Source organism: Malania oleifera, chromosome 9, assembly GCF_029873635.1.
Source record: "Malania oleifera isolate guangnan ecotype guangnan chromosome 9, ASM2987363v1, whole genome shotgun sequence".
NCBI classification, from domain to species: Eukaryota; Viridiplantae; Streptophyta; class Magnoliopsida; order Santalales; family Ximeniaceae; genus Malania; species Malania oleifera.
In genome coordinates, this window is record NC_080425.1 from 76,531,380 (window position 1) to 76,549,783 (window position 18,404).

The 18,404-nt window shown below is 34.7% G+C and overlaps 1 protein-coding gene across 1 annotated transcript; it reads right to left on the reverse strand.

Moving 5' to 3' along the window:
* Positions 1-2,095: 2,095 nt before the first annotated feature.
* On the reverse strand, positions 2,096-7,990 carry LOC131164855 (uncharacterized). The gene is made up of 15 exons (XM_058122367.1): positions 7,435-7,990; positions 6,200-6,608; positions 5,947-6,066; positions 5,764-5,850; positions 4,739-5,303; positions 4,423-4,463; positions 4,239-4,307; positions 4,038-4,138; positions 3,798-3,876; positions 3,464-3,562; positions 3,301-3,369; positions 3,073-3,122; positions 2,766-2,847; positions 2,583-2,677; positions 2,096-2,496 (listed from the first exon to the last, which is right to left on the reverse strand). The coding sequence occupies exons 1-15, from the start codon at positions 7,782-7,784 to the stop codon at positions 2,385-2,387; spliced, it is 2,328 nt and encodes a 775-aa protein (XP_057978350.1). The 5' UTR covers positions 7,785-7,990; the 3' UTR covers positions 2,096-2,384.
* Between the last annotated feature and the right edge of the window lie 10,414 nt (positions 7,991-18,404).

An 18,404-nucleotide genomic window follows, 5' to 3' on the forward strand; every position in this document is an offset into this window, starting at 1 on the left:
TGATTAAGAGATTGAACAAATGGATATGAAAACTGTTTTTCTTCATGGTAACTTTCGAAGAAGAGCTTAACATGGAGCAGCCAGAGGGTTTTAGTGCACAAGGAAAAAGGGACTATGTGTGCAAATTGAAGAAGAGTTTATATGGCTTGAAGCAGGCTCTGAGATAATGGTATAAAAAGTTTGAGTATATTACGGGGGAGCATGGCTATAAGAAGACTACTTCTGATCATTGTGTTTTTGTTCAGAAATTCTTGGTTTTAATGCTTCTAGAATTGACATATTGAAGCAATATTGAGCAAGTCGTTTGCGATGAAGGACTTGGGACTAATAAAGTAAATCCTTGGTATAAGGATAAAACGTGATAGAAAGACCAATAAGTTATAGTTATCACAAGAGAAGTACATTGAAAAAGTACTTCAAAGGTTCAATATGGACAAAGTTAAAATAATGAGCACTCCTCTTGCTACAAAATTTAGACAGAGTGTCAAGAAAATTCCTTCCACAAAAAAAGAGAAGGAAGACATGCAAAAAGTTCCTCATGCTTCAATCGTGGGTATTTTGATGTGTGCAATGGTATGCACAAGACCTAACTTAGCCTATTTTGTTGGTAGAGCCAGTTAGTTTCTTTCTAACCCAGGTGGAGAGCATTGGAATTGAGTGAAGTGGATTATGAGATATTTTCGAGGTACCTCCAACTTGAAACTCTATTTTGGTAATGAGAAATTTGTTCTAGTTGGTTATACAAATTCTAATATGACTGGAGATTTTGACTCCAAAAAATCTACTTTGGGTTACTTGATCTTGGGAGTTGTGGCTTGGCAATTCATATTGCAAAAATGTGTTGCATTGTCCACTACTGAGTTAGAGCTTATAGCAGTGACCAAAACGTCCAAGGAGTTGATTTGGATGAAGAGATTTATGCAAGAATTTGGCATTACATAGGAGAGGTACGTGTTGTTTTGTGATATAGCAAAGTGTTATTCATCTTGATAACAATTCAACCTTTGATGCTAGATTTAAGCATATTGATGTAAGGTATCTTTGGATACGAGATGTTCTAGATGCTAAACTATTAAAACTCAAGAAAATTCATACTAATGATAATGGTGTTGATATGTTGATTATAGTCTTACTAAGAGGAAAGTTTGAAACTTGTTGTTTGATCGTTGTGATGGTGAGCACCTCCACATAGTTGAGAGAGGGAGATTTGTTGGGTTTGGATATCGCTCTTATGTGGAGAAACACATTCAACCCTTTAGCCCATTTTCTTTGGACTCTTTATTGGGCTTTTTTTAGAGACCTTTTTACACCTTATTAAGTAAAGAAAATTAGGATTGACAGTGTAAAATTCCATCAAAAAAGTGTGAGAAAGTGTGCGACAGAAAGAGGGAAAAGCATAAGAGTAAATATAGATTTTTTATATAGTGTGCAATTTTGATCAACCGAAAATTGAAGGGGCATCCGTAGTCCAATCAAATTGATTTTTTTGTCAGTAGATAGAGGACTCATAAATGCAATTTTTGAACGGTCAAATTGGTCGTCTAAACACTATAGCATTAGATATTTAGTTTGAATAATAACTCACATTTTTTGTGAAATTATCAACTTTCCCTATTTGATTTTTAAGATCTCTTATTGTCAACCAAAAACAAAGTTATGTACTCATTATGATAGTTGAAAATTGAGATCTCTCACCCACACTTTTATCTTAGTAATATTTTTAAGTAAACTCTAAAGTTATGTAATTTTTACCCTTTGATTTGAAGGAATTTTTCACGTAAAATTGTATATTTCATGTGATTGACATTTGTGATTAATTTTGGACTGATTTTGTACTACTGAAAAATATATATACTTTTATGTTATTGTCATATCATAAAAACTGATTTTATTAAATTGGGAGAAAAAGACTCCTAGTTGTGCTACCGCGATTTTTTGGAAAATCTCGTTTCTTTCCAACAGCCCATGCATTGCATATACCCATGCTCATACGATGAAAATTAAGAAAAATTAAATGCTAAACAAAACTTTATTTACTATTTTGCTATATTTTATTTTTGTCCGCACTTCTCTTATAATTAAACATAAAAAAAAATTAAAATTAAAATTAAAAAAATAAATGTAGTCACCTCATAAGTGCAAACCTACATTATTTTTCAACAGCTTGATATTATACAGAAGCAAGCACAAAGAGTTATTACAGCAACTTTCTTTCCAACACAGAACATTTACCTCTACTCTGCACAGACTTTAAACTAACAAAATAATACCGCCTAAAACTGTTTTCCTTTTTTTACCACGTCACTTGTCCAAAGCTTGTTCAGACTGACCTCCTTTATGATTTAGGAAAGCATGTACACCCAACTAATTAGCCACATGCCATTTTACGATACTGAGCTTTGTCCAATGGATGCTGCTACTGCTTCTGAAACTCTTGGGATTAGGCTTGTTATGCTCTGAATTATGTCTTCAAACGATGGGCGCTGTTCCGGGTCACTGCTTATCAAAAGTTTAGGTACAGTTTTAAGTTGCATGTTTGGATAGCAGCATGAAAAAAATGATCCCTAACAAGGCTAAATTACCTTCTCCAGCAGTCATGGATGATGGATGAGACTCTGGGATCAAGCCCTTCTGGTAGGTCTAGCCTTCTATTCATGAACCCAACCACCCCAACAACCTTTTCAAATGAAAAAAAAAAAAGTATAAATAGGTATTAGAGAACACACATTCAGAGAGAGAGAGAGAGAGAGAGGGAAAGAGAGAACCTGTAAAGAATTTAGCTTGGCCCATGGAATGGACTGAGTCATCAGTTCCCATAAGATGACACCAAAACTGAACACATCAGATCTGTCAAAAGGAATGGTTAAAGATCATATCTTAGAAACATTATTTGAATGGTCATGCTTATATTTGTGAAAGGTTCTATGATTGCTACCCCCAATTCAAGGATGCAATGCTCAAATGGGAGAGAGTTTACATATCATCTAAACAGCTTATTTTTGGACCGTAACAATGCAAGACTCCATTGACTTCGAGTAGATAACTTTTTTTAGCTCAGTTTATGGCGATTACTTTTCATTTGAAGGTTCGTTGCGAAGGATTTCAGGAGCCATCCACTGAGGCTGCATTGAACGAGAATCGAGTCAAAAAAAAAAAACATTGACAATTTATAAATTATACGCACAATAACCAAACCAATGACAGTAAAATCCATAACAAGAATTTCCATCAAAATAAGATTATTCAAAATAAAAAGAAATTATAATAGATATTGAATTAAAAACACATGAAGGTCCGTACCGTTCCTCTCCCAGATTTTGTGGTTAGGAAGGTCGCATTCTTCAACCTTGACAGGCCAAAATCCCCAACCTGGCAGGGGGAAAAATCAAACACATATTCCCAAACGGCTATTAAATTTTCAGTCTGTTAAAAATGACATAAAAGCATCAATCAGCATATCCACCTTGACAGTCCAGTTTTTATCAACAAGCAGGTTAGAAGATTTCAGATCTCTGTGTACTATGGGTGGATTTCTGTGATGCAAATAATTCATGCCTCTAGCCTGCAGCCGAAGAAAAAAAAATGAAAAAGCCTCTCTCAGATAACAGATATGCCCAATAATCTAACCTTTTTATGTGACATACTCGTATGTGGGCATGAATGTGGATGTGTGTGAGGGTGCTTGTGTGTCAGTGTGTGTGTGTTTGTGTGTGTGTGTGTGTGTGAGAGAGAGAGAGAGAGAGAGAGAGAGAGAGAGAGAAGAAGAAGAAGCTTATGTTTAAACAAAGAATACGCACAACATCAAGGGCCATCCTTAGACGTCTTCTGATGTCTAAAACTTGATTGCTTTTGTGAAGTATTCTGAAGAGGCTTCCCCTGATGAAATGAAACAAAAATCAGCATGTATAGTTTATGTACCATATCTCCACGAGAAGAAAATAAACATGAGACCAAAATTACTCAATTATTGTGCAATGCAGATACAGTATTAAGTCTTATTTTTGTAAGAATTTCTTGGCAAGAGGGGCTTATAATACCTGGGTAAGAACTCTGTAACTATGGCTAGTCTCTCCTGTGAACACACTGCTCCCATAAAAAGCAATACATTTGGATGTCTCAACCTTCTCATTATATCAATCTAAAGTATGCACATATTAAGATCTTCATATCAGTTCTTTCTTTTTCAATAAATTAGAATATTATAGACATTTAAGTTGCTTACTGGGAGTTTCAAATACCTCTTTTTTGTAGGTAATTAAAGTCCCTTCATGGTAGTCATTTCCAAAATATACCTTAACAGCAACATCCTGATGAACATAAAAATAAATATACCACCTCAATGCTGAGATTTAGGATTTTTTTTTTTTTTTTTTTTCACGTTGGAGGAAAAATTAGAAGGATGGTTTGATATGAACAAATTACCGATCCATGCCAAATTCCACAATAAACGACAGCACATGAACCTGGAACAAAACAAATTTTAAAAGAAAAAGACAGAATGAATTCCCACTGGCATGTACATCTTCTTGAACCTAATGTAACGATCACATCAAATGGGGATGAAGCATTTTTTTTTTATCCATAAAAAAGGTTCAGGCCAGAATTGAAGAAGGTGTTTTTCTATCACTTCAAAATTTCATTGAATATCTTTGAAGTCCAAGCATCAGAAAATAATTTCAGCATTCACCAAGCATAGCTTCAAAGACAATTCCAGAAGAACAAGACCCTCAAATTTTACCTTGCCCAATTTCCTCCTTCAAATGCAAGTCTTCCCAGCAAACTTCACAATCTGTTATTGGGTTCGACTCATTATCCCCTTTGGTTGATGAACTTACATGGCTTCCAGCACCACCTTCCCCTGAGCTTGGACACTGTTTGACATCAGCCTGTTGTTCCACATCTTCTATCTCCAACACTTTTAAATTCTGTAAACCCTGCACTATCTCCTTTGCGCCCAATTGAGATCCCACTCCAAGGACCCCATAACACTCCTGACAGTAAGAGGCTGAGGCAGAATGATTTTCCTTAAAAGCATTGTGGATCCCATGTCCATTTCTAATTAAACATGCACTTCTATTGTCAGAGGGATGATTCCTTTTATGGGGGATTCCTCCATTTTCCTCCACTTCAACCATGTACTGGTATGAAGTTGTTGCCTCCAAACCAGCTGGGGATTTCTGCTCATTTTTCACTTCTTTGCTTACCAAACCATCATTTGAAGCACGCTGTTTAGCACTTGTATCCTTTGCCTTTGCATAATCCACTGATCCCCTGATCTGCAACTTTGCTAGCACTTTTGCTGCCTACAGTAATCGCACACGAGTAGTTTAGAAGAAATGGTTTCCAAAGCAGAGCCCACTAAACTATAAAGATAAATTAGATTCAGGGTTTAGGACTAGTGTATTCAGCAGGTGGGTAAGCAAGATCTGATAAATATTTGAAGTCATTTCAGAAATATAGTGTATGTTTAATAAATCATCACACTTTTTTAAAAAAGAATTGCTAAATTATTCCGCAAAGGCCAAGAATGACTGCAATTAACACCCAATTGAGTTCATACTGAGATTTCTGTGTTTTTCCTAAAATGTTTTACCAAATTTTCATTGTTTAGACAAGTTCCCAGAATCTTGCGGGATATTTTTTCCATTAACTCCTGAATTCCAAATTATTCTTTGCTAATGGAGAACATGAAAATCATGGCAACAACTATGCTGGGTAGTTCAAAGTAACTTCAAAAGACTCAATAGAGAGATTATTAGTTACGAATTTGGAAGGTTGAGGAAGCTCAAATGTAGATTCATCATTGCAGGCACTCTTCCCCTTAAGCAATTCGATAGTAGCCTTCACTGCCTGTTAGAAATTAGAAACATTCCCACTTGAAACTGTTTATTACAGAAATTGAGGAATCAAAGAAAATGGAGCCATATCAATAAGTTCATGGCTCACCATTTTAGGCTTGTCTGAATTTTCATCCCCTGTGTCTAGTCGAGCATCCTCTCTGTCCCCAGCAGTTGCACTTCCATTGCTTATATCATCTTCACGTATCCGAGATAGAACTTTCGATGCCTGATCGGTTCAAAAGCATTAAGTGCACCAAAAGCCTTTCAGAAACTGGGATGACATGAAACAAGAAAAATACTAAGAGCAAATAGTATAATAATATTAATCACAGGTGTTAAAGCGTCAAACATATAAGCACCAGATTGGAAACAGATGATGCAATTTGTGGCGGTGTTTGCCACTGAATCCTTTTCAGGTTTAATCCCCATACTCTTTGTTGGCCATTGCCGCGATCATGATATTGTTTCAATATTTCTGACCTCGTACCATTAAATACAGCTGCATCACTGGAGACAATGATAACACCACCAAGAACAAACCTACCATCTTCTTCCTCATATAATGGGCTTTTTGTCACTAGCGCCATAAATATCTCACCAGACCTCTTCCTAAAAGGGAACTGACCTGACCATGACTGCCCAGAGCTCACTCTTTCGAAGATTTTCTTGATAGTGATAAAGTGTTCTTCGTCAATAAGCAGGTCTACAACTCTTTGTCCCACCACTTCATAGTGCTTCCATCCATACAGTTCTTCAGCTGAACGATTCCTGAATTCGATGAATTCTGTTAAGATTGAACTGAAGTTGGATGAAACTCATACATGTACAAACTGAAATTACCCGAAGCAGGAGATGTCTCTCTCAATATGCACTTCTTTAATAAAATTATCACATACACACAGAGCACATAACTTCATGTTGCATTTTGGAACACTTTTGGAATTCATAGCTTCAAATTCATGTTCTCAAAAATGCTACATAAGAGGAGTCAAAGAGGAAAAAAAAAACTGGATATTGTCATCTCAGTACAAGTTATCTGCTCAAATTCTTCCCTAACCAACTTGGTTGCAATGAGCTTTTTTAAAAAATTAAAAATTCGAGCAAAATTTTTGGAGAAAATTACAGTTACCAAATCATGTCTTGGCCATTAATAGTTGCCAAAACAAGAAGTTGGTAATCTATTGTAAATTAATGACATGAAATCCCTCACATATTACTTGAGTTTCTAATGAGAATTCACCCAACAAAAACTTCAACCCAAGAAAAAGCGCTACGTTTTTTATGCTGATTTTGTCAGATGTCATATTACAATGACAATCAATTAAGTAAAAATTAGATACTAAAAGTAACAAGTAATAATCTCAAAATTTGAATATCAAGTCCAACCATCGATACAGAAAGTGGGTGAACATAATGAATAACATCGCAGAGTTCAAGCATCGAATTTGAAATTGTGTAAATTTCAACAAAAATAAAACTAAAACATATGACCATGTTCCCGTGATTAATCATATATATAATAACTAAAAATGGAAAAGAGAATCGCAGCTTAATCAAATGACGAAGTTGGTTGACTTGAGTTTAATTGGTTTACCAGAATAAGATCTCTCCAGACAAAGCAGAGCAAACATGAACGGCATGACCCATACACTGCAAGACGTTCAAGAAATAACCCGTCACCGAGAAACACCCCGGCATGTTTCCCCACCCATACTCCGGCGACGTCTCGCCGGAATCCGACGACTCCTCATCCCCCATCCCTTTCTCCTTGATCAGCGCCTCGAGCTCCTCCTTCAGCCTCGCGTGACTCGCCTCCAAACTCCGGAACCGATCCAGCAGAACCCGGTACTGAGCGGAACGCGACCCGCTGGCGTCCATGGCCCGCGACGAAACCTCGTCGGCGGCGGTGGCGACGCCGTCCTCAATGCGCAGACACGCAGACATAGCGCTGCCGAACGGTACAGGTGACGGCCACCATTTTACTTACATTCGCCAGACGTGGCGTGGGGGTGCCGGCCAGGGGAAGCAATCGCGCGCGGACGAGTGTCGCGGGACCAGGGACGAATCGGGAAATATAATTTTCGGGACGCTCGCTCTCTGGGCATTACTCGCCGCAACCGAGGAAATTGCAGGGTGCGTTGTTCCCGAATTGCCCCTACTTTTGGGGTAATATTACGGAAAAGCCAACTTGCCGCCTTTTGGTTTAAATAAAATTGTTCGAGGTAATGGGTTAGGTTGCTAAGTTGCTTACACACAAAGGGTATAAAAATGATTACATTATTTTACAAAGTTGGAGAAATGTATCGGGTCAAAATTACCCCGGGGGAATGGATCGGATATTGTAGACCACACCATAAGGGTTGTAGTCAATCTATGTCAACCATCAAGGTGGCGGATTAAGAAGTCAATGGGGTTTGATTGAAAGTGTAAGCCGTCGGATTGATTTGGTGATTGGGTGCCATTGGATCAGATGGGGTTGGTTTGGGAAGATCAAATTGGAGGATCCGAAATTAGAAGTGGTATTTTATTATATATAGGAGTGTCATTCAAAGTCATGTGAGCGTAGTGCTTTTGGAAATGAGGGGTGTCCGTGGGTGGGCCATCCTTTTCGGGCGTGGAGCTTTCAATATTTATTTTCGTGCTATGAAAGTGAATACGATAAGGGAGTTTGAAAGTGAAGATTAAAATATGTACAACCTTTCACATTTTAAATTTAGATTGGTATGAATATAGATAAATTTGAATAAGTTTATATTTAAAAATGTAAATTTTAAATTTTTGTAATTATTTTCCGTTAATTTTTTCTTGTGAGAGAGCTTATTAAAAATATAATTATTAATTGTAACAAGTATTGAGTCTGTAGGTTGAAGGTGCGAGCTCAAATATGAATGGACTTAACTACTATATAAGGTGGAATAATGTGCCTAAAAACTAAAAGTTAAGCATATTGATTTTATATTAGATGTGTATATGATAGTATGAAAGCATATTTGAAACTTTATGGGACAAAATTAGCCTTAATAGTTGAAGGCAAACAATAATATAACCAAGAAAGCATTATGGTGGCCCCAGGGCGTGATTCAGGTGGTAAGATCAGACGCTAGGAGTGCCTCTCACGAGGTCAGCAATTGCGCCTCTCGGGTTTGATTCTTTCCCTGGGCTCTTGATTTACCTCCTCATGGTGTTGTGAGGCCAGTGCCATGGGGCGTGGGATTAGTCACGAACCGTAAAACGAACGTGGACACCCGAGCGATATCCAAAAAAAAAAAAAAAGCATTATGGTGCCCCCATGGGCATGGCGTGGTGGAAAGGCATCAGTACATAAGAAGGAGCATCGGAGGTTCAATTCTAGATATATACACTCACGGGGCCAGCGGTACCTGTAGATGGTAAGAATTTACTCTGTGAGCCAATGGAGAACGTGGATAGAGAGAGTTCGCTCTGTGAGCCAACGAGGACCGTGGATGGTGAGAGTTCTCTGTGAGCAAGCGAGGATCATGAATGGTAATGGAGATGTGTCCCGAGGGTCGAGTAGGTTGAACATCCAACTGATGCACAAAAGTCATATCCGCATTCCGGATTTTACCTTATCAACGAGACCTAGGGAGAGGACGCTGATCCGTAAATTTGATGTCGCACCAGGGGGTTCGAAGAGCTTGTTGGTGATTAGAGTTCCTATCTAATCAAAAAAGAAAAGCATTATGGTAAATTATATATTTGGGGCATGCTAACTTTTAGGTGTTAAGGTCTCACACACTTTCAATGGTGAGACCCACGATATTATTGTGTCTAATTAGGGGCCTCTAGAAACCAAATTGAAGTAAACATTTTTTTTTTTTTTCAATGTTTTTGTAAATGAAATTTATCTAAACCTTTGATTAGCCCATGATTTGGTTTTGTATTATTGTGAACAAAATCAATCCGGACCCTTCGATTAACTGATGATTCGGTTTAGTTATTTGATCTGAACCAATTTTTGAACCATTATAATCTTTTTTTTTTTTTTAAAGATATTTTACTTGGGTTCTGATTTAGTATGTAATTTACACTTTATTTATATAAATTAATAATCCAAAAAATATTTATGCATACTATTTTATAACTTTAAGATATCTTATGTATAAAAATATATAATAGAAATAATAAATATTGTAAATAAATAGATATATCGGTTCATGGGCAAAAAATTGTAAAAAAAAAAAATGAACAAAATTAGAACTGAACAAATTAATTAACCGAAATTTTGACTCAATTCAAATCGATTTTTCAAATCGGATCAATTTTCAAATATTTTTAAACAATCCTAGTCGTGCTTGGTGTGTGTATGTGTGTATACACACATTTAGTGTAAGATCTCGGCTTAGCTTCAATAAAATTTTTCTATTTTTTGGCCCATTAAAATTTACACGATGTTGCGCTACAAAAGACATTTCACATGATTAAAACATAATTTGTCCTTATATAAATAAGATCACTCTATTACACATCTAATGGAAGACTATATGTGAAACGTGTGTGCAATTGACACCATTAAAGTTTAAGAAAGTAAACAAAATAGATTGGTTAGTGCAATTGTAAAGATCCGAAAAATTAAAATGATTAAAATAAAAAAATATATATAAAATAACAGATAAATAAATAAAAGGAATGGCGTGGGAAAAATAAAAAAAATAAAAAAATTAAATTAAATTAAGATAAATTAAATAATTAAATAATTTTTTATTAAATTAAACATTAGATTTAAAAAAAAAAACTAATTGAAATGAGATATGTATATATATATATATATGTATATTGAAAAGAGGTATAGTATTATAATCTGGATGCTTATCATCCAGATTGAAATTGGATTTGGCATAACAAAAGACACGCCCCCCCCCCCCCGAGAATTCCTTCTGTGCTCCAACGCTCGCTCTCCGTTTCCGTCTCTCTCTCTCTCAATTTCTTAATGAGTTTGCGGCGGATCAAAAAACAGAAGGTGTCATTGGATTCCTGGTTCCGCCACCGACATTTCTACTGAAGCAGATTTGTCGTGGGAATAGCTGAGGCACTGTTCTTGGGGAAAGAAAAATTTTCCCCATTTTTCCAATTTCTCTGTAAATATGCGGTTAAATCGACGATAGGGTACCACCACGTGGTCCTAGTCGCGATTGTCGTCATTTTGATGTAGGAAAACTTCCAATTGGAGTTTTCTAGGCGCCACTCCAAAGCGAGAGTGAGATTTAGGAAATTTGGCAAATTAGTTAAATTTGCGAGTATAACTGTTAATTTGAAAATTATAACCCTAGAAAATATTTAAAAAGTATTTATTTAGGAATAATTTAAATGGAATTAGGATTTTTGAATTAGGGTCTAGGTGAGCGCCGCAGGCATCTGTGTGAGATTCCTGTCGGTGTAGTTCGAGAATTCAGGTAAGGAGGAAATTTATGTATTAAATCAGGTTTTTATGAATTAAAAATGATTATGTATTATTTATGTTTATATGTTTTTATGGATTTAAAATGTCAGCCATGAAATTTATGTTTTCTGAGCCTAAGATTGTCGGTATAGTTATGTATATGTGAAAGTAAACGAATGAAAGTGAAAAAAAATTTCTGATGAATTAAATAAGAAATGAAATGTATTTACAGTGTAAAAATATTAATTATGGGTTGGCTTATTTTGTAAGGAATGTATATGAATTTTATTGTTAAATTGTATGGCATTAGATTCTGTGCATATATGTTAAATGTATGAGATGCAGGTTAAATAAGTAAAATACTATGAATAAAATATGATATGGATTACGTTGCCTGTGTATGTTAAATACAATCATGTAAATGTAAGACAGCTGAAAGATAGCCATGTTAGCAGATTCTAGCGCATTTCTACGTGGAATAACAAATGATGGCTAAAGACTAACTGTAGTATGAAGGAATAAAAAAAAAATATTATGTAATAAAATGATAATGGAATGACAATGCAATGAAATGAAATGTGAAATGTGAATGATACAAATGAGAAAGAGTCACTTAAAGTGAAATGCAATGCAATGTTAAGTTATGAATATGAACAGATGTGTATGATTGAATAATGATAAAAAGAATGATGTATTATGATATTAGAAGTATATATGTATGTAAAACATGTTACGATTGGGCAAGGCGTACCTTTCGCCTGAGGGCTTACTGAGTAAGGCGAATGCACTAGTAGCTACAGATGTGGCAATAGCCGCATAACGTAATAGGGCAGAGGAAACCTATTTGTATGGGCGGGTAGATTCCCCTATCCTTAGTGCCTTTATTGGTAAACTATTGTTGAACTGTGTAAGTACGAAATTAATCTAACACTTGAGGGTTTATTGAGTAAGGTAAGTGCTCTGGTATGTTTTAATTGTGAACTTAAGGTTACCTAAGTATCAAAGCAGAGGGGTGCTACTTGTATAGGCGGGTAATCACCTCTATCCTTGGGTAATCTCGTGGTTTAAATATTTGCATGTGATTGTTTAGGTTCAAAAAACAATTTCAATGTTATATGATGATTTGCAAATGAAATAAAAATGATATCTATTTACCTCATGTTGGTCACACGCTATTTTAATATGTATGTTTCTTCCCTTACTAAGATATGTCTCACCTGAATATGAATGTTTCTTTTTCAGGACATCCTCGAGGTCGGGCTTAGGGAGCTCAAGGGTATTTAGTCTTTTTGAGGAATATAAAGAAACAGGGTATATGTTGATGATATTTTGGACGTAATTATTTGTGTTGTTATGTTTTAAGTCTTTTAAGGGTGAAATGGTTGTGAAAATACTGAAATGTTTTGGAAATGTAAGTATATATGGAAAAGCAGGTGTTTGATGGATATTGTGAAATTTAGATAGGACATAGTAAACTCTGGTATTATATTTTTTGGAAGATTATAATTATGTTTTTCACTGCGTATATGTTGATTATGGATTATCAGGGATTTTATCAGGTATAACGCACCAGACCCATGTTTAAGGGTTCAGGGCGTTACATTATGGTATCAGAGCAATGATTTTGGGATTTTGAGAATTTAGGAAACGATTTGTACCATAGTATAGGAATGAGTTAGGATGAGAAATAGGAGATGGGTAGGTTAAGCGTTGAGGAGTAGGTATCGTGTAGGGAAGTATAGGATTTTGTCTTATAGCTTGGAGGAAGAAATCCCTTGGCCGACTTCTGTGATTTTCTGATTCAGTTGACGGTTTTAGAAAAATCACGGCAAATCCATCGATGGTGATGTTTCCTAGCCGTGAGATTGGTCCTTATAGGGGGATTTTGGATTTTATTGGATTTAATTTAATGATTATGTTGTTTGAAGTAATAATATGGAATTCTTATCTCTTCTCTGTCCTTTTTCAGGATGGATTCTGGAGATGAAAATGTAGGGGTTGAAGAAAAGGAAGGTTCTGATACTTCTAGTGAGACATAGATACCTTTAAGGTGCTGCAGGGTATAGTCCACCAAGTTAGGGCAGAGATGAAGAAGGAACCTAAATAACAGAACTGTCCACCTACAGGTCAGGGCTACAGTATTAAAGAGTTTATGAGGATGAACCCTCCGACCTTTACAGGAGGACCTGATCCAGTGGTAGTATAAAATTGGGTACAAGAGATAGAGGAAATCATGGTTGTACTCGACTGCACGGACGAGCAGAAGGTTTGTTATGCTGCATTCAAGATGATTGGAGAGGAAAAACGCTGGTAGCTTTCTACGAAGCTGCTAGAGGATCAGAGGGTGTGAGGATAGCTCTTACGTGGGAGAGATTCAAAGAGTTATTCTTTGACAGGTATTTTCCTTCATCTGTCAAAAAGGAGAAGATTGAGGAGTTTACTAATCTAACCCAAGAGGTTAGGACAGTTGCAGAGTATGTGGCTAAATTTGTGGAACTGTCGTGTTTTGCTCCATTTTTTATCCCAAATGAAGCAAGGAAGGTTAGAAAATTTGAAAAGGGCCTGAGGCACAGGATTTACGAGCTAGTGGTCGGGTTTCAAGTTCAGAGTTTTTTAGAACTAGTTGATAAGGTCTCAGTATTGGAGAAGAGTATCCAAGGCAGCACTGAGCCTTGAGAGCAGAAGAAAAGACCTGCACCATCTAGTTTTTAGTCTGAGGCCAGTAAGGGATTAGCAAAGAAAGGAAAGGAAGCAATGGACTCTGTATGTCCAAAGTGTAATAAGAGACATAGAGGCGAATGCTGGTTTGGCACTCTGAATTGCTTCAGGTGAGGTAAGCCAGGGCATATTAGGAAGAATTGCCGAGAACCCTTGCCTATGGTAGCTACTCAAAATCAGGACCGGGGAAAACAACAGGTACCACTTGGAAGAGGCGGTCCACCCCGACTGTACACACTTCCGGCTGAGGAGGATGCTATCAAGGATGCAAGTATGAAATTATATTTAAGATAATGATAATTTAATTTAATGATGAATGATTGAATTATTAATATGATGATATATATGTTGAGTTCTTATGATGGTAGTTAGCAAATGAATTTAAGTAATATGAAGGGATGATTAGTTAGTAAAATTTCAAGGACGAAATTTCTTAAGGAGGGGAGAATGTAAAGACCCGGAAAATTAAAATGAATGAAATAATAATAAAAAAAGATTAAATAACAAATAAATAAATAAAAGGAATGGCGTGGGAAAAAGAAAAAAAATTAAAAAAAATTAAATTAAATTAGATTAAGATAAATTAAATAATTAGTTATTAAATTAAACATTATTACATTGGATTTAAAAAAAAACTAATTGAAATAATATATATATATATGTATATTGAAAAGAGGTATAGTATTATAATATTATAATATAAGATATTATATTATATGTTATATATTCAATCTCGATGCTTATCATCCAGATTGAAATTGGATTTGGCAGAACGGAAGACACGCCCCACGCTGAGAATTCCTTCTGCGCTCCAACGCTCGCTCTCCATCTTCGTCTCTCTCTCTTTCAATTTCTCGACGAGTTTGGGGCAGATCGGAAAACAGAATGTGTCGTTGGATTCCTGGCTCCGCCACCGACATTTCTATTGGAGCAGATTTGTTGTGGGAACGGCTTAGGCACTGTTCCTTGGGAAATGTAACTTTTCCTCATTTTCCCAATTTCTCTGTAAATATGTGGTTGAATTGACGATCGAGTACCACCATGTGGTCCTAGTCACGATTGTCGTCATTTTGACGTAGGTAAACTTCTAATTAGGGTTTTCTAGGCCCCACTCCAAAGCGAGAGTGAAATTTGAGAAATTTGGCAAATTAGTTAAATTTGCGGGTATAACTGTTAATTTGAAAATTATGACCCTAGAAAATATTTAAATAGTATTTATTTAGGAATAATTTAAATGGAATTAGGATTTTTGAATTAGGGTCCGGGTGAGCGCCGTGGCATCTGTGTGGGATTCCTGTCGGTGTAGTTCGAGAATTCGGGTAAGGGGGAAATTTATGTATTAAATCAAGTTTTTATGAATTAAAAATGATTATGTGTTATTTATGTTTATATGTTTTTATGTGAGTTTAAAATGCCAGCTATGAAATTTATATTTTCTGAGCCTAGGATTGTCGGTATTGTTATGTATATGTGAAAGTAAACGAATGAATGTGAAAAAAATTTCTAATGAATTAAATAAGAAATGAAATGCATTTATAGTATATAAATATTAATTATGGGTTGGCTTATTTTGTAAGGAATGTATATGAATTTTATTGTTAAATTGTGTGGCATGAGATTCTGTGCATATATATGTTAAATATATGAGATGCAGGTTAAATAAGTAAAATACTATGAATAAAATATGATATGGATTACGTTGCTGTGTATGTTAAATGCAACCATGTAAATGTAAGACAGCAGAAAGACAGTCATGTTAGCAGATTCTAGCGCATTTCTATGTGGACTAACTGTAGCGGATTCTAGCGCATTTTTATGTGGACTAACAAATGATGGCTAAACACTAGCTGTAGTACGAAGGAATGAAAAAAAAAATGTTATGTAATGAAATGATAATGGAATGACAATGCAATGAAATGAAATGTGAAACGTGAATGATACAAATGGGAAAGAGTCATTTAAAGTGAAATGCAATGCAATGTTAAGCTATGAATATGAACAGATGTGTATGATTGAATAATGATAGAAAGAATGATGTATTATGATATTAGAAGTATGTATATACGTAAAACATGTTACGATTGGGCGAGGCGTACCTTTCGCCTGAGGGCTTGCTGAGTAAGGCGAGTGCACTAGTAGCTACAGATGTGACAGTAGCCACATAACGTACTAGAGTAGAGGGAACCTACTTGTATGGGCGGGTAGATTTCTCTATTCTTAGGGCCTTTTCTAGTAAACTATTGTTGAACTGTGTGAATACGAGATTAATCTAACACTTGAGGGCTTACTGAGTAAGGTGAGTGCTCTGGTATGTTTTAATTGTGACCTTAGGGTTACCTAAGTATCATAGCATAGGGGTGCTACTTGTATGGGCGGGTAATCACCCCTATCCTTGGGTAATCTCGTGGGTTAAATATTTGCATGTGATTGTTTAGGTTCAGAAAACGATTTCAATGTTATATGATAATTTGCAAATGAAATAAAAATGATATCTATTTACCTCATGTTGGTCACACGTTATTTTAATATGTATGTTTCTTCCCTTAGAGAGATGTGTCTCACCCGAATATGAATGTTTCTTTTTTAGGACATCCTCGAGGTCGGGCTTAGGGAGCTCGAGGGTATTTAGTCTTTTTGATAAATATAAAGAAACAAGGTATATGTTGATGATATTTTGGATGTAATTATTTATGTTGTTATGTTTTAAGTCTTTTAAGGGTGGAATGGTTGTGAAAATACTGAAATGTTTTGGAAATGTATATATATATATGGAAAAGCAGGTGTTTGATGGATATTGTGAAATTTAGATAGGATGTAGTAAACTCTGGTATTATATTTTTTTGAAGATTATAATTATGTTTTCCGTTGCGTATACGTTGATTATGAATTATCAGGGATTTTATTAGGTATAACGCGCCAGACCCAGGTTTAAGGGTTCGAGACGTTACAGCAATACAATAATTGCATGCTATTTAGTCTTTATTACTATCATTTTATGAAAGAACTCCTCTCACGAGTAGATATTTAATAAAGTACCAAAACAAGCTCAATTATTATAAAATAAAATCTAATATACCATAATCTCTAGTTCATTTAAAGAATCTCAGGAATTGGTTATGTGGAAGCATCTAAATTTTGTTTATATGATAACTTGTTTTAAAACAAGTTACTTAATATATTATATTATAAGCCACTTTACAATTTTAGTTTGTAACTTTTTTAGCCACCCACTTTAGAATTTTAGTTTCCTTTCATGTAGGGATGAGCAAAATTCAGTTTTAACCAAATTAGCCGACCGAATTCGATCGGTTTGGTTCGGTTAATTTGTAGTTCGGTTCAGTACGATTTCATAACAGGGTAAAATTGGGTATTCAGTTTTCAGTTCGGTTATGGGAAAAATGTACTTCAGTTAACCAAATTACCTAAAGTTTAATTAATTATTAATTAAATATAAATTATTAAATTATATGATTTTAGGATAGGGTTCCAAACTTCTAATGTTCTATTCGACCATTCCCATCACAGCATACAAATTATACATTCATATTTTTTTTATAATTAATTTTAATTTTATTCGGTTAAATTCAATTAACCGAATTACTCAATAATTTGGTTCGGTCGAGTACGGTTTGGTTAAAGAGCTTGATTCGATCGGTTCAATTATGGGTGGGGTCAACCGAAAAAATTCGATTAATTTGGTTAATTGGCCAAATTAGCCGAACCAACCGATTGTACACCCCTACAGTTTCATTTTTCATGAGTCTAGTTTATCAATTATGATACTATGTACTATGAAAAACTAATACAAGTAATTTAACATAAAATAACAATATTATAAATATATAGTTATTATATAATATACTTTTTTAAAATCATGTAATAATTAATTTTTATAACAACATCATTATACTTGATTATACTTTACATAGTATCTTTTATCGTATTTTTTGTCATTAATATATTTCTTAACTATATTATTAATATTACAATTTATCTTATATTTTTTATTACCATGCCTTTAATATGTAATTTGTTATATTATTATAATATAATTTATTATTTAACATAAAATAATAATGTAATAGAGTAACCATAGTATTATATTTTATTTATACAATAGTATTATGTTTTTTTGTATATTTATATCATTTCTAAATTTTGTAGTCATATAATTATAATTAATGATATTACTTAATAAATGTTTTACTTTATTTTAAGATTTTAAATAACAATGTAATGAATCAATAATCATACCACAATTATATCATATAATATAGAATAATGATTATGATATTCTATATTAAAATATTTATTATATATTCCAATTTAGTGAAATCATAATATTAATATTATTTTTATTTAGATGATATTTATATTAAAATATAATATTACATATTTATATTTAGCGACATATTGTGGTACTAATATTATTTTTGAATGTAGGTAAT

What these genes read in the sequence shown, in the direction of transcription:
- LOC131164855 (XM_058122367.1), bottom strand. Translation starts at nt 7,784, where the DNA reads ATGTCTGCGTGTCTGCGCATTGAGGACGGCGTCGCCACCGCCGCCGAC. An exon ending in TAATTACCTACAAAAAAGAG is followed by an intron (nt 4,139 to 4,238) that starts GTATTTGAAACT and finishes TGCATACTTTAG; the next exon opens with ATTGATATAATGAGAAGGTT. An exon ending in ATAAAAACTGGACTGTCAAG is followed by an intron (nt 3,370 to 3,463) that starts GTGGATATGCTG and finishes TCCCCCTGCCAG; the next exon opens with GTTGGGGATTTTGGCCTGTC.